Below are 22089 nucleotides of genomic sequence, written 5' to 3'. Positions count from 1 at the left end.
TGGTTTAGACTAAGGTTTCACAGCAAATTGAACACACCTAATAGGTATAGGCATACTTATGATTCTTATGAACTTCCTCTAACATTTCGAGAAACTCATTGGTACTAGCCGGGTTTTGAGCTCGAACCCACAACCTCCATGCTTATGCTCACGGCATGGGTACCTACTAGTTAAAGCTAAAATTAATTTTTAATATACAGGGTGTCCCAAGAAGTAGTGATATACTGAAGCTGGGAGGTAGAGGACCTAGAGGGCTATCTGAATCACCCCCATGTATGTTCCGCGATTTTTCGTATTTTCGGAGTTATGATTTTTTTTAATTTTTCACCTATCGCCGAGTACGATGAGATTTTTATTTATGGTGACGTGAATTATTGCGGTAGATGCTTGATTTTTTTTGTGTGCTAAGCTGATAGATAGGCCAATTCAGTATGGTAACATTTACTATCGTTAGATCTTTGAATGGAATTAAAAAAAAATTAATGCCAAGAAAGATAAAATTACCCAGTATGTTCACAACTTCAAGGGCGCTTAGAAAAATAAAACATTGAGTATATCACTACTTCTTGGGACACCTTGTATGTTTATTGTTTTAATGGTTTATTTCGTTTTTCCGAAAACTTTAGTTCGCAAATTGCGGGCAATTTCTCTGTCAATCTAATTACGCCTTAATGGGAGTAAAAGAGAAAGATGCTCGCATATTGAGAACTTCGGTGTTCGCGGTAGGCCCTCTGTACCTATTTACCGCCGTCGCGGATATTACAAAAGCTTATTAATTTTGATGAAGCCAAATGTCACATTCTCCCAATATTATTTATCAATATTAGTATATGTCTACATATTAATAGTGACATCTATTGTTGGAATGAAATTTATTTTACCATAAAAATTAAGCTGTGCATACAGCTAAATTTTTTCATAGACGGTAAATATGGTAGAAATTTCACAAGTATCAAGACTATTTAATCCATTTTCTGTGGTGTTGTCGCATACTGATTTTTAAAAACTACTTTTAATCTAGCGCTGCAGACTTTCTTTGGTTTGTCTCTACAATAGTTCGCAGGATTAATGTTGGAAGGTGTTCAATAACTTGAATGCAGCCAACCAAGCACTATTCCGCTCCTAGCGTTTGACATCGATCGGTAATTTGCATCTCGGAGGTCATGATTCTACGTCGACACATCGTTAGCGCGTTCTATCTCGGAGGTGGCGCCATCTCTTGACGAGTTTGGGTACTACATTTCCCCCCATTTGTTTCCGAGATGCCCCAGCGAGGGTAACTCACTGTTTCTTCGGTCGGCCACGACCCCGTGGATCCGACGATCTTGCTGGGTAGCCTTGCGTGGTCGTCCTCGTTTCCTCAAAGGTTGAGCGGGAGTAGGTAAGTCATTGGCTGGGCCCGTGTAGGGTGTCAGCGCATTCTCCGCACTCACTTTATCCGCTAACATCTTCTCGATTTCAGCTTTCAAAATTTGCTTCCTTTGTTCGGACAGCCTATCTGGAGGGACAGATATGGGCAAATGATTAGGCGTATCGATTGTGTGTTCCACATCATTCACTGGATTGCCATTTGATTCTAATATGTCTTTGAACTCTTGAAGCAAACCGTCGGGTTGTGCTGCTTGTACTTCATCCATAGTGGTAGATACATCTATAGCACATAGGCCCACATCATCAAAGAGCGTGGCCGTGTGCGGAGATAAGTTGTATTCAGCTTCCTCAATATTCTTTATGGCATCTCGCATCATGTATTCCATTCTTGGTGAATATCCATCGAAAAGAAGTTTATCTTCAGAGCAGTTAATTTTCGAAGGCAATGCGGCTTCTCCAGCCTTTGAAGACACTGCTTCGTCAGCAGCAATTGCTTGCCTTAACTGTCTCTTTCCTCGTTCCATATCAACAGGAGCAACTGAGATTTTAGGAGCATCTGTGATTTTGGAAGAAAATGCGATTTTAGGAGCAACTGTAGCTTTAGGATCAGTCGCGTCTGGTTGCGTGAACATAATAAATCTCTCTTGGTATAGTTCAAACTCCTGGTGCGGTTGGTCTATGTAGCTCCACGTGAACTGTGCGATATTCAAAATCATGCCAGCCTTTTGCATAAGGTCGATTCCTAACAACGTACGGTTGTCATGGGACTGTTGTAGGACGATGAAAGGGGCGTGTAAACGACGACCACCAAGGTCAACTTCAGCCTCGAAGACTAGTACTCTTTGCAGTCTTGGGAGCCCATCCGCCAAGGTCACTGTAGCCATTTCTTCATAGAAAATCTGTCCACGCGCTTTTAGTAACCCATATAGTTCCAATGATGCAACGCTAATCTTAGCTCCAGTATCCACGTAGGCTTTACCTTTAACGCCATTGACCTCCAGAAACACCATTGGACGAGACCGCATCTCTAACTGTATATTTATAGCACAAAATCCTAAAGTGCCCTTCTTCTCAAGCGAATCACTGGGCTTGTTAGAGCATATCTTGCAGTTACTGCGATAGACCCCTGGTGCACCGCACCCATAACAGGAAAACTTCACATCGCTTGATGTTGGCAGAACAGTATCCGCTTGTCCATTACCCGCTTCCATTGTCTTTTTGCGTTTTCTACACTCTTCTATGACGTGGCCAAGCTTCTTGCAGAAATTACATCGAGATGCTTTCTTCGCACGTGTCGAGACCGAAGTGTCTGATTTGGAGGCATCAGAAGTTTTATCGCTGCTTTCTTTCTTCCCTTCCCCCAGTGCTTTCTCTTTCAGTAAAGCTTCAGCGCTGCGTGCCTGCTTGAGAAGGTCATCAAAGTCTTTAACTTTCTCTATAGGGACTTTCTCCCTAATTTTAAGGTTTAACAGCCCATAAGTTATGTTAAGCTGCTGCTTCTGATTAAGGGCTTCATCGCTGGGAAGTTCGGAGAACAGCATTCTCTTTTTTGTGACGAAATCATCGGTAGAGACTCCTGGGCCTTGCTTGGTCCCGCAAGCTTCCAAATAAATTTCATATACGGGTTTCTTTGGAGCGAACGTGTTTCTTAGTGCTTTTTCAAATTTAGCCCATGTAGTGATGATGTTCTTGGTACCTTGCCACCATACTGCAGCCTCGTCTCGCAGGATTAAAGGTAGACCAGCTAGTGCGTCGCTGTCGGTTATATTTTCAAGCTTCTTGAAAACTTGCACCGCCGTAAGAAAAGCTTCAACTGTCTCTCTGTCCTTTTTACCGTTATAAGTAGCTTTGCATGACGTCATACTGCCTTTCCGATTACTTCCTATGCTGGCCAATAATTGCTGGAATTGCTCCTGAGTTAGGTTGACAGACATCTTGTCTTCGAATTTGCCTCGGAGAGCTTTCACTGGATAAGTTGTTTTCCTTCCGAGTCGTGTAACCACGTATCTGGGTTCGTTCGAGCCCGAGTTGGACGCCACTGTAGTAAGGGTTACTCTCCACAGACGAAAACAACGTAGTTATCTCAGTCGGCTTATTTATTGCAATAGTAACGTTATTACAATTAAACTGTTACGTATCGAAGCTAATGTAACCTCAGTAGGCGTTTCGACAGAGACACCGCACTGTTATTACAATAGTTCGCAGGATTAATGTTGGAAGGTGTTCAATAACTTGAATGCAGCCAACCAAGCACTATTCCGCTCCTAGCGTTTGACATCGATCGGTAATTTGCATCTCGGAGGTCATGATTCTACGTCGACACATCGTTAGCGCGTTCTATCTCGGAGGTGGCGCCATCTCTTGACGAGTTTGGGTACTACACATATACATTAAATATGTATTCATATTTAATGTATATGAATACATTTTTTTTCTTTTTGTTTCCGCACAAACTCTACCTACTTATTTTATACCCTGACCTTAAAAAATCAATAGAGTCATCACAAGAGTAGCAATTACTGTCATATGGCTACATCATATGTCTCTTTCCCGAGTGAAAAAAAAAACTTGAATCTGTTTATCAATCATCACTACATAGTATAAAACAAAGTCGCTTCCCGCTGTCTGTCTGTCTGTATGTATGCTGAGATTTTTAAAACTACGCACCGGATTTTGATGTGGTTTTTTTAATAGATAGACTGATTCAAGAGGAAGGTTTATGTATAATATGTTGACCCGTGCGAAGCCGGGGCGGGTCGCTAGTTTCATATAAATGTTAGAGGTATAGTTACACTCAGCTACCGAAATTGAAACCTACCTAAGGTGTTAAGCTACCGAAATTGTGCCATATCTCTATTTTCGCTATTCAGTTTATGCATAGACAATAAAAAGTAAAACTCCCAGCTACGCGTTCCCATTTTGCCTTCCATTTTCCCTTTAGCACAAAGCCCGCACAATTAGTTTATGTTTAGCTTCCCTCTTTAAATGGAGCCGTACATTTTAACGGGAAATATCCGGGAAACTATTGCGTGGAAATTCACATTTTTAAACTACTTTTTATCAAGCAGATACGACTGCGAGCGATACTGCAAAAAGGAAGGAAAAATTGAACAATTCGCCGATTCGGGCATAACCTCCTTAGGCCCACTTGCACCATCCCATTAACCCGGGGTTAAGCGGTTAAACCGTTAACCCAGTGTCAAATTGTACTGGTAACCATGGTAACTCCAGGTTTAACCAGTTAACCCCGGGTAAGTGAATGGTGCAACTGGTGCAAGTGGCCCTTAAAACAATAAGTAAGCTTACCACGACTGCTTTTAGCAGTGTCAAACTGACATATTCTTCGCTAACGTCTGCGTAACTTAGGTACTTTCCTCGCTCGCACTAATATGCGAGATCCATAGAAAGTAATATAAGTTACGCACAAGCGAATATGTCAGTGTCAAACTGACGGTGGTAACCGTAATAAAGAAAGGAATGGAAAGATTCGGACGCTTCTGGTGATCTTTGGTAGCTCAGTTGATTAGAGCGATCTGCCAGTTGTCTCGAAAGGTTGCAAATCTTGCCCGAAGCGATGAATTTATCCTTTGAAATAAAAAATCATATTTTTAATGGTCAGGAATACTTTAGGAACCTTTTAGAGTTGTTAAAAGTCTTGAGATTTTGAACACTTCGAGTATCGACAGTGCAGCTGACCATCTAAAGTATAAACGGCTTTATGTACATTTGAAAAGTCATTCAACTGTAGACTTTATTGGAAAGCTATAAGTTACATAATTGAACGGATTTTCAATTGTATACACGGCGCGTATACTAAGCACGGTAGGAATAAAAGAGACTTCACTTTTCGATTCCTCCTTAGAACTTCTTAACGTCGTTATGGAGTTTTTCTTACCAATATTTAATTTTAACGATATTTTCTGATTTCTCATTTCAATATTTCATTTCTTCACAACCCAGTTACTTGGCTTGCAAAATGGACGTCGACTGTACCCCTCACGGAAGAAAGAAAGGTGGTACAGTGATTTGTTAGATGTATTTTCCGATATTTTTTTTTTCTTGTATAATAAATTCCGATCGTCTTTTTTCCCTGTATAAAAATTTCCGCACGCCTTTTTTCCCTATAGATATATTTCCTGGTATATTTTTTTTCTTGTATATATAAATCTGAACGCCTTCTTTCCGTATAGACATATTTTCCGATAGATTTATTTTCTTATACACAAATATCTGAACGCCTTCTTTCCCTGTATTTTTGTTGTTTAACGAAAAATTTCATGGTCATTCATTTTACTAGGGGCAAAACTTCTTATTTGCTTGGACCCTGTTTGCAATCTTGTGTGGAATATTTTGTGTATCATGGTTAGTTATCTTTAAAGGAATTTTACCAATCAGTAATCAAATCAAACGAGTGAAACGTTGTACTTAGTTAGGCACTTGACAGAAGTACGCCTATTAATCCTCTATACAGTTTATACGTGTAGATAACTTTCTGTCTATTTAGTTTATTACATTGCGAATACATATTATATAATTTTCTATCAAGAATCATATCTATTTTAAAATTTCTGATCAGGAAAAAAGACAGCCGGGAATTTGTCCCCTAGTAAAATTAAGGACTATAAAATATTGCATTATGTTAAAAAAATACAGGGAAAGAAGGCGTTCAGATATTTGTGTATAAGAAAATAAATCTATCGGAAAATATGTCTATACGGAAAGAAGGCGTTCAGATTTATATATACAGCGGGCTTAGCACGGGCGTATCATATTGCACGTGGTATGATACGTTGTCTTCTAACGTTATTGGTAAATTTGTCATATCGCTGAGCATGGCCCCGAGCTACGATAAGCCTACCACGTCGATATTGAATAAAGTTATCGACTATCATACGATAGTGACCACGACTGTCTATGCGTAGAGCTTATGAAAAATCTATTCAATGGCTGCCCTTATTCATATGTCGGACGTGTGTCGGACATAGTTTGAACATGAATAGTCAATTTTATTACTACACTTCCAAATTGAAAAGTGTTTAAATGAGTGACAGCTTTATACAAATTGACCTACATTATAACATGCACGGATAATCGTGTTTGACAATTGAGTCAATTGACAATAATTTGACATTGACAAGCATCGCGTACGCGCGTGATCAGTGAAAATATCAGAATACAAACCAAATTGAAGAAAAATACTGATTTGCTGTGAAATCTAAAGAAAATGCCACGCATAATGTAAGTTTCTCTAAAAACCAATAATTTATTTACAGAAAAAGTTATAATTCGTTTGATCATAACTGATTTTGTCATGAATATGTTTTTCAGTCGATTCTTTGACGCAGAAGAAAATGCTAGCAAAATATATAACTCAGCATCCCCTGTTCGCCTACAGGGAGTACAGGGAGGACCATGAGCCTCTCGGAAGCCAGAGATAAGTGCAGTGCTGCATTCAAGTTCTATGAGAGCACGATCCGTACAGATCAGTGGCATCAGTGGCAGCAGGCATGGAAGTCGGTAAGTACTATGCTAATAATTAATACAGATCAACCTCATCTCAAACTAAGCAAAGTTTGTAGTATGGACACAAGAAACATCCATAACTTAGCATTACTTAAAACATTCAGTGCCAGCGCGAGCTACGCGCTACGAGTGTAGCCGATAACATGGGAAAAACCGTATGTAGCAAAAAGCGCCTACGAACAGTGAACTCCCCTAGTGAGTCGCTGGCAGTTAATGTGTTAATGTTTGTTGTTTATCTTGTTGATATTAGCCCAAATCCAGTTTCTAACTACCGTTGCAGGTAGGGTCATCAAGTCATCACTGAATACAATTTAGCTGTTAAATGTGTCAATTATCTATAAATTCTATTTTTATTGTCAGACTTGTCGTTAATTGAGCTGCAAAGTTAGAAAAATCAATGTGGCAGCAACCCAGGCTCCGCTAGCAGTGAGCGGTAACTCAACCAATTACCGGGAGAACTGGCTTGTCTAAAATGGATCCAGAAGAATCAAGGATTGGAGATGTAAGTACACCTTTCTTAAACTAAAATCATGAAGAGTTTATTGTGCCATTTAAAACTATTGACACTGATCTTCTACTATGACTATGTTCTACTAAGTGACAAAAGTTTGTTAAAAACTGTTCTATGACTACTATAATTGCATGAAGTTGTCATGGCAACAATGGATGTTGTAAAAGTTGATCCAACTGTAGATTAATTACCTAACTAGAAAGTTCTAGTTTGTTATACTTGTTTTTGGTAAACTAGAGTTAACAACATTGAAAGATACACTACTAAACTACCAATTGACATTTTTTTCACACTGCAGAAAAAGGTCATAATGATTGTAACAACAATTAAAAACTTTGGAACCCGTAGACCTCACTTTCAAAATTGTTTTTTTACCCTGTCTGAATATTGTAGAAGCTGGTTTTGTATGTAAGAATTCAAGTGTATTGACAAAAGAAAAACACCACCACACTTTGTGCCATGAATCTAAGACATAAGGATAAAATATTATTAATATGCACAGGTAAAAAGGCATTCGACTGCAGTTTCCAAACCGGCTTTACCTGTGCAGTTGAACTGTACAGTGTACATGCTAAACTGCGCAGGCATAGCCTAGTGTGTATTGCCAGCAGTTTAATTGAAAGATTTAAGTAGGTACTCTTATTTTAAATGTTTTCATTTGCAATACCCTAAGTGGTTTGATTGTATACGTGACAATGGGAAGAATTATGATTTTAGCAGCCTATGTATGTAGGTATGTATGTATGTGTGTGGGTATGTTTGTGTCGTGTATTACCCTAGCATAAAAGCTTAACTACTGAGACAAATATTGTTGAATAAGATGTTCATTGGTATGTTTTTATGCCGCAGGTGGCATAGACTACACTTTAATACATAATAGGTACTCTTTAATAAAAAAATAATAACAAAAATGCTTTAAATAACGGATTAATAGTTACTGGAACAAAATTTAATTTATTTTCAGTCGAAACGAAATCGGACCAATGAAACTATAAAATCCCCCTGACTTAAAAACGACAGCTTTCTAAAAATGACATTAATTTCTTATAATTTGCAAATGAACCTCTGTACTAGCCTGCGCCACTATAGAATCATGACCTCATCTAATCTATTTGTTTCTGTTTCAGTCATAACATATTGGAGGACACTCAAGTTATCGAGGACACGATAGAAATTAACTAAAATCTGCAGCCTCAATTATTTAATGACTTATTTAGAAAAGGGATAGTCATAATATTTAGCTATAGAACGAGAGAGTGCGCCAAAAAAAAGTTCTGACTTTCTGCCTGGAACACACTTCTCAGCAGGCACGTCCATGCATTTCGAAGTCAATAGTAAAAGTGTTTATTTGTTAAGCATATGTAGGTGAAACTATTACAGTGGTATTTAAAAGGTTTTTTCTAACAAACCTTTAAGTTGCAATGTATGTATCAAGTACATATTACAAGATAAATTAGACCCCACGTCTCTTTATTCGATTGAGCTAAAACTTAATATACATTATTTAAGTTGGGTGATAACTGATAACGCAATATTATGGTACCACCGAATATCTGATGATGGACGCAGGATGTGGGCAAAGAAACTCTTTGATATATATAAAGCAACCAAATTTGTGTTTGGCTTTCTTAGAAATTGTTTTTATGAGTAGGTATTAATTGCCTGTTAAGGCCCCAGTACACAATGCGCCATTCTGGGGGACGCATTTATGCGTTAGAGGGAGCAAGTGATATTGCTATCTCATTCTACCGCATGGCTGCGTCCCTTGGTTTGGCCGGCGATGGCCCATTGTGTACAGGGGCCTTTATAGTCGGCAATAAAAACTTTTATCAAAAATATCATTTTTATTTGACAAGATATGTACTTACCACCTTATTCATAAAACTTTACGGACCTGATTTAGTTAAATAATTTTTTATCCCTTTCTTTCAAATACATAAGGGAGCCGGTCTACCTAGCTTTATTTGACGTTCATAAGCGCATTGTAATTATGCCTACTTGAATAAACTATCTTTTATCTTATCTTTATCTAAGTCAAAATGACAGATAAAGACAAACGATTCATAGCTAATTCAGGGCAGTAACACTTTTATGAATAATGCCACTAGGCTAAGCGTATTATGAGACGCAGGCGACGCAGTTCATGCAGCGCAGCACAGAGCAGATTTTGTAAAGTATGGAACGTCCTTACTCTGGAGTGTGCGTACCTAAAGGACGTTCTATACTTTACAAAAATCGCTCTGTGCTGCGCTGCGTGACCTACGTCGCCTGCGTCTCAGCATACGCTTAAGTTTCCGTCACACAGGCGCGTTTCCCGGGCGGGGCGTGAACGTTTTATATGTAAAAGCGGCGCGCCCCGCTAACGCCCCGCCCGGAAAACGCGCCTGTGTGACGAAGCCTTTAGCCTTACGGCTTGGCCATGACATTGCTCGACTGGCTTCTAACTACCGTTGCAGGTAGGGTCATCAAGTCATCACTGAATACAATTTAGCTGTTAAATGTGTCAATTATCTATAAATTCTATTTTTATTGTCAGACTTGTCGTTAATTGAGCTGCAAAGTTAGAAAAATCAATGTGGCAGCAACCCAGGCTCCGCTAGCAGTGAGCGGTAACTCAACCAATTACCGGGAGAACTGGCTTGTCTAAAATGGATCCAGAAGAATCAAGGATTGGAGATGTAAGTACACCTTTCTTAAACTAAAATCATGAAGAGTTTATTGTGCCATTTAAAACTATTGACACTGATCTTCTACTATGACTATGTTCTACTAAGTGACAAAAGTTTGTTAAAAACTGTTCTATGACTACTATAATTGCATGAAGTTGTCATGGCAACAATGGATGTTGTAAAAGTTGATCCAACTGTAGATTAATTACCTAACTAGAAAGTTCTAGTTTGTTATACTTGTTTTTGGTAAACTAGAGTTAACAACATTGAAAGATACACTACTAAACTACCAATTGACATTTTTTTCACACTGCAGAAAAAGGTCATAATGATTGTAACAACAATTAAAAACTTTGGAACCCGTAGACCTCACTTTCAAAATTGTTTTTTTACCCTGTCTGAATATTGTAGAAGCTGGTTTTGTATGTAAGAATTCAAGTGTATTGACAAAAGAAAAACACCACCACACTTTGTGCCATGAATCTAAGACATAAGGATAAAATATTATTAATATTTAATTTTTATGTACAGTCTAACTGCACAGGTAAAAAGGCATTCGACTGCAGTTTCCAAACCGGCTTTACCTGTGCAGTTGAACTGTACAGTGTACATGCTAAACTGCGCAGGCATAGCCTAGTGTGTATTGCCAGCAGTTTAATTGAAAGATTTAAGTAGGTACTCTTATTTTAAATGTTTTCATTTGCAATACCCTAAGTGGTTTGATTGTATACGTGACAATGGGAAGAATTATGATTTTAGCAGCCTATGTATGTAGGTATGTATGTATGTGTGTGGGTATGTTTGTGTCGTGTATTACCCTAGCATAAAAGCTTAACTACTGAGACAAATATTGTTGAATAAGATGTTCATTGGTATGTTTTTATGCCGCAGGTGGCATAGACTACACTTTAATACATAATAGGTACTCTTTAATAAAAAAATAATAACAAAAATGCTTTAAATAACGGATTAATAGTTACTGGAACAAAATTTAATTTATTTTCAGTCGAAACGAAATCGGACCAATGAAACTATAAAATCCCCCTGACTTAAAAACGACAGCTTTCTAAAAATGACATTAATTTCTTATAATTTGCAAATGAACCTCTGTACTAGCCTGCGCCACTATAGAATCATGACCTCATCTAATCTATTTGTTTCTGTTTCAGTCATAACATATTGGAGGACACTCAAGTTATCGAGGACACGATAGAAATTAACTAAAATCTGCAGCCTCAATTATTTAATGACTTATTTAGAAAAGGGATAGTCATAATATTTAGCTATAGAACGAGAGAGTGCGCCAAAAAAAAGTTCTGACTTTCTGCCTGGAACACACTTCTCAGCAGGCACGTCCATGCATTTCGAAGTCAATAGTAAAAGTGTTTATTTGTTAAGCATATGTAGGTGAAACTATTACAGTGGTATTTAAAAGGTTTTTTCTAACAAACCTTTAAGTTGCAATGTATGTATCAAGTACATATTACAAGATAAATTAGTCCCCACGTCTCTTTATTCGATTGAGCTAAAACTTAATATACATTATTTAAGTTGGGTGATAACTGATAACGCAATATTATGGTACCACCGAATATCTGATGATGGACGCAGGATGTGGGCAAAGAAACTCTTTGATATATATAAAGCAACCAAATTTGTGTTTGGCTTTCTTAGAAATTGTTTTTATGAGTAGGTATTAATTGCCTGTTAAGGCCCCAGTACACAATGCGCCATTCTGGGAGACGCATTTATGCGTTAGAGGGAGCAAGTGATATTGCTATCTCATTCTACCGCATGGCTGCGTCCCTTGGTTTGGCCGGCGATGGCCCATTGTGTACAGGGGCCTTTATAGTCGGCAATAAAAACTTTTATCAAAAATATCATTTTTATTTGACAAGATATGTACTTACCACCTTATTCATAAAACTTTACGGACCTGATTTAGTTAAATAATTTTTTATCCCTTTCTTTCAAATACATAAGGGAGCCGGTCTACCTAGCTTTATTTGACGTTCATAAGCGCATTGTAATTATGCCTACTTGAATAAACTATCTTTTATCTTATCTTTATCTAAGTCAAAATGACAGATAAAGACAAACGATTCATAGCTAATTCAGGGCAGTAACACTTTTATGAATAATGCCACTAGGCTAAGCGTATTATGAGATGCAGGCGACGCAGTTCATGCAGCGCAGCACAGAGCAGATTTTGTAAAGTATGGAACGTCCTTACTCTGGAGTGTGCGTACCTAAAGGACGTTCTATACTTTACAAAAATCGCTCTGTGCTGCGCTGCGTGACCTACGTCGCCTGCGTCTCAGCATACGCTTAAGTTTCCGTCACACAGGCGCGTTTCCCGGGCGGGGCGTGAACGTTTTATATGTAAAAGCGGCGCGCCCCGCTAACGCCCCGCCCGGAAAACGCGCCTGTGTGACGAAGCCTTTAGCCTTACGGCTTGGCCATGACATTGCTCGACTGGCTTCGGCTAAGGCGACAACCATAGGTTGTAGCGAGACACAGCGATCGGACCTTTCGTTCCCATCTAGCCTTCCCTGCCTTAGCCGGAGCCAGTCGCGCAATGTGGCCAACGCGTTAGTATTTTTATAGTTTACCCCGCGACATCATTAGTAGTTTGTTTCAGTTCTTATAAATTGAAATATATGTCATACACTAAAGATAAAGTGATCAAGTCCACCGGTGGCCAAGGCTGGAAACGAGGCAGGGTACGCGGCTAACGTCCCAAATTCTCTTATGTAAGTACATATATATGTTTTGACGACCGGTCTGGTCTAATGGGTAGTCACCCTGCCTGTGAAGCCGCGGTCCTGGTTCGAATCCCGGTAAGGGCATTAATTTGTGTGATGAGCACAGATATTTGTTCCCGAGTCATGGATGTTTTCTATGTATTTAAGTATTTGTATATTATATATATTAGTCTAAGAGCTAGCCACGGAAATAGGTACTTATGCAATTTATAGAGCAACGAAATCCCTCTAGTTAGTGGGCCATACTATCATTATTAATTAATCCAGCATGGCAGCAGTTCAGCGGTGGGTGTGTGAGTGGATGGGCAACAAAGGGGTTGTAAAATGATATCATAGCGAATTATATATTTAATTCAAATATAACAATGCCAGGCGTTTTATTTGGGGGAATAGTAGTGTCAGGTGATGAAAGTACACAAACCACTTGAGCGCCTGCAGGAAGACCATGAGCAAATTCCACCTGACTCACAATTGCTTCACGCATAGTTGTATATGTCTTCTACTTTTCCTTAACACATACCTAGGCGTAATCGAACAGAGTAGTACTATTATTTATTCTGTGACAGAGTACAAAAAGTACGATTGCGAAAAGTACGAGTGGATTATATACGTAAAGCAAAAACGCCTGGCATTGTTATATTTGAATTAAATACATAATTAGCTATAATATCACACCAAACACAGAGCTCTATAAATTGCACACCTTCAATTGATTTTACAACTCCGTTGTTGCCCAACCACTCTCACACCCACCGCTGAACTGCTGCCAGGCGACCGGATTAATTAATAATGTTAGTATGGCACACTAACTAGAGGGATTACGTTGCTCTATAAATTGCATAAGTACCTATTTCCGTGGCTAACTCTCCGGTTATATCGTTGTCTGAGTACTCTGAGTGTGTCTGAGACCAAAACACTTTTTCCCTTTTCAGGTCATTACTATGTATACCTATACATTACGGCCCTCGCTCCGAGCCGTTCCTGGTGCAAAAGCTGCCCATAGTAATCCAGCGTTGAAAAGTTGCAGCATCATGGGCACTTTCGCACCGGGGACGACAATTAATGATTTGTTTGTATACCATAATTTAATGTGAAAATAAACTTGGTTTATCTTTTTGGCAATAGTTGTGTTATTTACCCATTTATAATATTCTCTCCAGCAGCACAGAGCCGATATTGTTAACAGCCCATCAACGTGCACACTAGCGCCACTGCTAAATAATCGTGATTATTTCAAATTAACGTCAGGTATTTAAAAAAGGGGGCCGCTACGTACTGTATTTTGTATTTGGGGCATTATCTATGAAAAGGGACCTTATTGTCGATGGCGCTTACATCGCGCGGCATTATATTTATATCGGAGCATCTTTAATAATGACGTAAGCGCCATCGACAATAAGGTCCCTTTTCATAGATTCCGTCACATTTAAGTACCTCTTGAATACATCAAACTAGTTTTTATGTTGCTGGATTCTTCAATCTATGCGTCCAAAGTTAAAACGGCCGTTTTTGTTAGATCGGCGAATCCAGCAACATAAAACTAGTTTGATGTATTCAAAAGTTACTTTAATACTATGTAGATACAATACGTAGCGGCCCCCTTTAAAAAAATCTTTCGTTAAATTTAAATTATCACGATTATTTAGCAGTGGCGCTAGTGTGCACGTTGACGGGCTCTTAACTTACCTAGTAAACATAGAAGACTGACAACAGTGCCAACGCCGCGAGAATATTGACATTGTTGTTAATGGATTTAACATAGTTTTTTAAAATTTAACATTAATTATTAGAGTATTAAACTCTGTCTGACCGTAGTTATAGTTACTAAAGTAGGTAGACTTATAGCATAATAGAGCATTTAGGAATATTCTTATTTAACCTTTTGACCGCCACAGACTAACTAGATGCGTCTTTAAATAAGAACGTGCTTAAAATGCTTTAATTATACTATAGTGTATATATATGAAAGTCGGATTAAATACGTTTAGAAGCTATAAGTAGTAACAGTGACAGATTTTGTACGCTAAAATGAAAAATAAGAATAAGCGACACCTACATGCGGGGAATGCTGTTTTGTATGAAGATTGACCATAGAAAAATAGGTAAATAGATTAGGTAGGTATTTGTGTGATAGTAAAACATAGTTGGTTATAGGCGAAATAAGTATTTATTAAGCTGGCTCGCACGCGCACATTCTCAAGAGCCCATCAACGTGCACACTAGCGCCACTGCTAAATAATCATGATTATTTCAATTTAACGAAAGATATTTAAAAAAGGGGGGCCGCTACGTACTGTATCTTGTATTAAAGTACCTTGTGAATATATCAAACTAGTTTCTATGTTGCTGAATTCGTCAATCTATAAACTCAAAACAAAAACGGCCGTTTTAACTTGGACGCATAGATTGACGAATCCAGCAACATAGAAACTAGTTTGATGTACGAGTATTCAAAAGGTACTTTAATACAAGATACAATGCGTAGCGGCCCCCTTTTTTAAATATATTTCGTTAAATTGAAATAATCACGATTACTTAGCAGTGGCGCTAGTGTGCAGGTTGATGGGCTCTTAACAACAGCCGGTTTTGTGCATGATGCTTAGGAAGTCCTCGGGGAGCGCCTTCCTTAATTTTCCCCTGTATCCACGAGAAGTTTTCTGGAAGAAAAATAAGGAAATAAGTAACAGCAGGTTCATGTGGCAGCTATGAATGAAATATTTTCACATGAGTGCAGGCTATTTGCACCCAAAATATAGCTACTAGTAACTAATCGACGGGAACGACCATTTCGGGGAATAATATCCATTGGTTTTTATATATATTATCCGCTAGTTTTTATATATATGTATTATCCATTGGAGTCTCGTGAAGAGCAATATGAACGCTTACTGATGCACACCAAAAATATGAAAGTTAAGTTTTGTCCTAGACTCGAGGTTGCTGCTTGCTGCGCATTCCGCTAGTCATCAAGCAATAGGCCTGTATTATTTTTTTTGAATAAAAATATGACTAAGTATGTTTGTCAACAATGCAGCACATTAGAACTAGAACTGGATGCCTTAGTTAAACCTTAAATGCATTCCCAGATTATGATATGATATGATATGATTTATTTATCTCACAATATACAATTTCACTTAAAATTACACATGGTAGATTTTCAGGAATTTATATTGTGATTGTCAGTTTTTTTCACATAATGAATAATTGAATATGAAGAATAACAGTATGTATCCTAGACCCAGTAACTACTTAACATAACTATCAAACAATAGTTACCTATCTCATTGCACAATACAGCCACACTCATACTTATTCAAAAAAGTTACTAAGACACGCCTAGTGGAACGTCACAGTTTTTTATGTCTAGTAAGTACTTAATTCAGTGCTCAAGAGAACTTACCTTCTGTGTGCAAGTTGCTCGAGAAAGGTATTGACTTACAGTAGTCTGGCCAATGGACAAGCCATCATCTTGACTAGTCCCGCGTTGGTAGTTGCCATCAGCTACCAGTATTACAGCTAATACTGTTAAAACCTAAAACAAATAAGAACATAGATGTAATATTTGTACCTAGGTAAGTAGACTTTCCCCTTTAGGTTAGGATATGAATGTTGAGGTAAAAAGTGGCTTAAATAAGTAACCTCTGTTAGTAAGTATAAGATTGTGCAACAGAATATCTTAACATACTAATTTTTACAATTATAATATGAGATAGTATTTAAGAGTTTAGTAGCATTGTCATTGAGACGCCTGTCTTACATGGAATACATATTAACTTTAAAGAAACACTACAATTTTATTAAGCTTTACCTTTAAGGTATTTTGGTAATCCATCACCGTTTTGAGACTCTGCGTTAAGTTCGGCACATAAATGCACTGCACACTCCTTACACTCTGTAAATATGCCGAAACTCTTTGTCTGGCATATCAAACGGGTTGCAAGCGTTTCTTAAAGCTATGCACGAGATTTTTCGACGCTTTGTTTCTTCAACAGCAGCCGCGAGTAGGAATAATAAAATTTGACTTCCCTGCAAATAAAATATTGACTATATTATATAAAGCGGAACATTGTAACTAATAACTCTCAATATAATCATAGAAAAACGGATATTTACCTGTAATTTGTATTTGTAATAGGTTTATTCACTAGTTTTGCTTTCACGACAAGGCTTATCGTCACCTAAGAAGCACTTAGATAAAATTAACTAAGTTGAACTGTCAAAATGGGATAATATGTCAAATTATCCAACCCCCATGTTATGCAAATTGTCTTCTGTCATCTACCGCTGTCAAATGTGGATAACTCCATATATCGTCTGCTACCATAGTATGCATGATAAAATCGTCGGTAACTAACGTTTTATTCACATATTTTATACCATATTGCGTGATAACTGCTACCGTGCTAAGCCCACAGGAAATATATCTATAGGGAAAAAAGGCGTGCGGAAATTTTTATACAGGGAAAAAAGACGATCGGAATTTATTATACAAGAAAAAAAAATATCGGAAAATACATCTAACAAATCTTTTGAGTTTCCAAAACGTCCCGCTTGACGCACTGTTCACAATTCCATACAAAAATACACAGGTAACGCAAACGCGAACGCACTTTACGTCGATGTTCACTTTGCAAGCTAAATAAGTAACTGGGTTGTGAAGAAATAAATACATTGAAATGGGAAATCAGATTGAAATTTACACTAGGGGTTCTGTATTATTGTTTTTCACGGTGTTATGTACCTATGATGGGGAATAAAACTGATGCCGGTCTCGAACTTGATGTTGCAGTTTAAATCTTTTAACAAATTCTTACAAAAAAATAACATAATCGTGACCCACATACGCTGTTTGTTACCTAGTTGTATACTGCCAAAGAAACAAGATTTGCAATGCCAAAAACCCCAAACAACCTGGCTAGGGAACTAGGAATAGCAGTGGCATTTAGTACCTAGCCTTACAAATACGACCGAAAGTCATTTGATTTTCGACTCTCTCGCAAACCGCATCACGTTCTTTTTCACTTGTTTGCGAATCGGATCTAAGAATTTTGGTACTGTGGTTTCCATTTATTCGTAATCTGTGCTTACTGTGATTGTATAAGTAGATTGTGATATATACAGACCAAACAGCGTATTCTTTCTACAGACTAAGGTAGCAACGAACTAGAATAAAAGGGCTCATTTAGACGGCGCGCGAACTCGCATGCGATTTTAGTTACATTGCGGACCATTGAGGTTACAACAATTCAGCCGACCGATCAAATGACGCAATGTAATGAAACTCGTATGCGAGTTCTCGCACCGTATAAATGAGCCTTAATGCAGAAAAATTAAGGGTTTCACCGCGGAATGAGAGATAATAAGCTGTAAACTCGACTTACACCTTCTTTATAAGTCGAGGCATATATCGACAGCGCGTCGAAAGTTATTGATGAAAGAATGAAAAGGGATAGGTACCTTACTATCAGTGATACGTGTCAGGTAAGTGTCAGTCATGTAAACAGTTTTTTGAAGTCAAAAATGCAGAGCTTTTCGTTTTTTTCCTCACCATCAGGGGCCCATCTCTCAAAAGCTTGTAACTTGTAATACAAGTGTTAGTCCCTTTTTGACAGCTCTTGTTATAAAGGGACTTCCACTTGTATTACAAGTTACAAGCTTTTGATAGATAGGGCACTGGGGCCGTTTCTAAACAATTAGAAACGGCCCCAGTTTACAAAACTTGTAAACTTCCCTTTCTAACAAAAGCTGTCGAAAAGTGACATTCGCTTGTATAACAAGTTACAAGCTTTTGATAAACAGGGCAGTCTTAGACCCAAGAAAGTCCAATTTGTAAATTGAAGAAAGCCTTTTGTCAGTTCCTGAAGCTGTTGCTGTTTTCGACGTGAATACACAATGGCCGTGACAAACTGGGTTTAGCTTTGCAGCTTTGTTGCTTTTAATTATTTATCTAGGTTGACTGGGTGAGGCAAATTGAATTTTCAGTCCATTGACGTATATCTAAGGACTGGCCTTACGAGCAATAAAAATGGGGCGTAAATAGGGCCAGTATAGCGGTCTGACCCAATTACAATGCGATTGGTTGATGAATTCGCATCACGGCCGCGATTGGTCGCAACTAGTTGCGTTAGTGAGTAAATTCGTGAGTGACACCGCTGAACACCATTGTTAGTACCCGTAAGGCCCGTCCTGAGATATACTTCAATGTTTCAGTCACAATTTTCTTTTAGAAAAATAAAGAAATGGTTTTACGCATTGTATCGACAATTTTGTTTTCAAAGGGGGCAAAGTTGTTGTTTACTCTTCGTGATAATATTGATAGCCGAGCAAGTTAAAGATTCTAAGATTCCATAAAGGTCATTTTACCAAGAAATCTATATTTAATTTGGAGTTTCCTGCAGTACTATACCTATTTAACAGAATTATTGTTGAGTCAGCAGCAGAAGTTGCTAAGCGGGTGAGGTGTTCAAAATTACCTTGACACGCTGTTATTCTCTTAACAATAAAGTCGCGTCAAGATCATTTTGAACACCTGGCCCGCTTAGTAACTTCTGGTGCTGACTGTATTTCATCAGCAAACGTCAAAAATCCGGCTGGCATCATTGATTTTAATTTTTGACACTAGCAGCAGTATTGCGGTCGGTCTGATAAAGGTATAGTCTAAATTCGAACGTTACGGTCGAAAGTATTAATTTATGACCCATTTCGTACCTTGTCACAGTGACAATCAATATGAAAGTCACTGTGGGTCAAATGGGTCATAAATTAAAATATTCGACTGTACCTGTGTAATGTGTATGTGTATCTGCTATATATATTTGTACCTTGATTAACACGACTAACACGAGCGGCTGCATGGGTAACCTAGATTCGAGATGGATTTGCGAATGTGCATTTCGTGATATATCCGGGGTTCTGAGATATTGCTTTTGCGGTCAATCACAGTACGTATCAGTCATTTAATACATAGTGTAGTAGATCTAAAGTATGTAGTATCTCCGAGAAGAGTTTACAAAAGCGAATAGGTGATGTTTTGTTTTTCATTTTTCAAATGGAAAATATCAATTTGCGCAGTATTTACTTCATAGGTAGGTAATTTTCTTTAGTAAATACTTTCTTCTCACTTACGTACATACTTTATTAAATTATTCAGTGTGGTAACGTTTCGAATAATCAATTGTTATAAAACCGAGATGCGATACGATAAGACTTATTTGTGTTTTTTTTGTTCAATTTTCTATCATGAGATCTTTCATATCGTGTCATGGATCACTCGCGCACAAACTTACGTGACGTGATAAAAACGAGACCATTCGTTCACCAATTACCCTTTTCTTTGTAGCCGTCACAGTTTACAGAATATAAGAGTCTTACCAGTTCCATGTGCCTCAACAAACTCCATGCTCTGCGGCGGCACTGAGCACTCTTCATAGAACTCTCGAAGCAACATCTTCTGGATATGCCCGGCAGGGTACGTGATAGGTACCCTGTCTCTGAAGCTGTCACAGTTTACAGAATATAAGAGTCTTACCAGTTCCATGTGCCTCAACAAACTCCATGCTCTGCGGCGGAACTGAGCACTCTTCATAGAACTCTCGAAGCAACATCTTCTGGATATGCCCGGCAGGGTACGTGATAGGTACCCTGTCTCTGAAGCTGTCACAGTTTACAGAATATAAAAGTCTTACCAGTTCCATGTGCCTCAACAAACTCCATGCTCTGCGGCGGAACTGAGCACTCTTCATAGAACTCTCGAAGCAACATCTTCTGGATATGCCCGGCAGGGTACGTGATAGGTACCCTGTCTCTGAAGCTGTCACAGTTTACAGAATATAAAAGTCTTACCAGTTCCATGTGCCTCAACAAACTCCATGCTCTGCGGCGGCACTGAGCACTCTTCATAGAACTCCCGAAGCAACATCTTCTGGATATGCCCGGCGGGGTACGTGATAGGTACCCTGTCTCTGAAGCTGTCACAGTTTACAGAATATAAGAGTCTTACCAGTTCCATGTGCCTCAACAAACTCCATGCTCTGCGGCGGCACTGAGCACTCTTCATAGAACTCCCGAAGCAACATCTTCTGGATATGCCCGGCGGGGTACGTGATACCCTGTTCTTTGTAGCCGTCACAGTTTGTCTTGGCGTGCAGCAGTTGGGCGTATACTCTGTTTAAAAAAAAAGTGCATTAAGTACTTGGTCATAGATACTTTAAGGGTTGTGAAATTGCCCTAGCACTAAAGCTTTATCTGCTAAAAGTAATGTTTCGAGACACATTCTTAGCGCCACTTTGCACCAACCCACTAACCCGGGATTAACCGATTAAACCGTCAAATTGTACTGGTAACCATGGTAACTCCAGGTTTAACCGATTAACCCTGGGTTAATGGTGCAAGTGGCAATCAGAAATTTAAATACAAAGTAGATTTCACAACATTAAACTCATAGGTATAGGTAGAGAAATAAAGTTTCAATTATACATATAAAAAGGCAAATAATGAGACACATTTTGAAAACCTTACCACCACATTTTAAAGGCTTACCAAATAACAGTCCTTTTTTCTCGCAATATAAATGTATATTGCAATCTGTTTTATGGTATACTACTCAAGAAAATCCAAGCCTACTTAAAGAAAATATGACTTAAGAAAATGCTGACTACAATACGAATAGATAAGCTTCTTATATAGTTCTACATTTTCCTTAGAACAGCAATGTTGTTCTCATTCTCAAGATGAGACATTTCCACGAGAATAGTTGAATTCAAGATGACAGGTGAGACGGGTGTTGAAGTTACATCCAGTCATAAAATGTTTCAACTGAAACGTAAATAAACGAGGAATATCAAGCTTAATTCTGTATAAATAAGGATCAAAATTGAAATTCGTAAAGGATTAGTTGCAACGTTTTCTTTATAAAATGGTGTTAAGAAATGTAGCGCAATGTGCCTACGGAAACCTAAAATTTTAAAAATTATACGTTTGTCAGCGCTGTGTTATTGTGTTGTGCTTGCTATACTTAAACATATTGCAATAAACGAATTATCAATTGTTGCATATTTGAGCCGTTTGGAGTTGAGACAATGGGGCCTTGGGGGGAAAGCGCTCACAGGGTTCAGGAATGTAGCCGCAGGTTAGTTGAATTGACGCGTGACCAGAGGGCTGGGTCATATCAAGCACAGCGGATAAGCATTGCCATATAATGTGGCAATGCTGCCAGCCTTCTGGACACGCTGCCAATGGAAGGCGATTT

The 22089-nt window shown here is 38.4% G+C and overlaps 1 protein-coding gene across 1 annotated transcript in view; it reads right to left on the bottom strand.

The window, feature by feature from the left end:
* Nucleotides 1-20687: 20687 nt before the first annotated feature.
* Nucleotides 20688-22089, bottom strand: part of LOC134657252 (fatty acid synthase-like) — a 31561-nt gene continuing 30159 nt past the window's right edge. Inside the window, exon 7 of the mRNA XM_063512827.1 lies at nucleotides 20688-21005. Within this exon, the coding sequence (XP_063368897.1) occupies nucleotides 20813-21005 (193 nt within the window). The 3' untranslated portion in view covers nucleotides 20688-20812. The remainder of the gene's footprint in view (nucleotides 21006-22089) is intronic.

The sequence above is a fragment of the Cydia amplana genome, chromosome 19 (assembly GCF_948474715.1).
Source record: "Cydia amplana chromosome 19, ilCydAmpl1.1, whole genome shotgun sequence".
Taxonomy (NCBI): domain Eukaryota; kingdom Metazoa; phylum Arthropoda; class Insecta; order Lepidoptera; family Tortricidae; genus Cydia; species Cydia amplana.
Note: the sequence above shows the minus strand (reverse complement) of the source record. Positions and strands in the feature narration are given on the sequence as shown.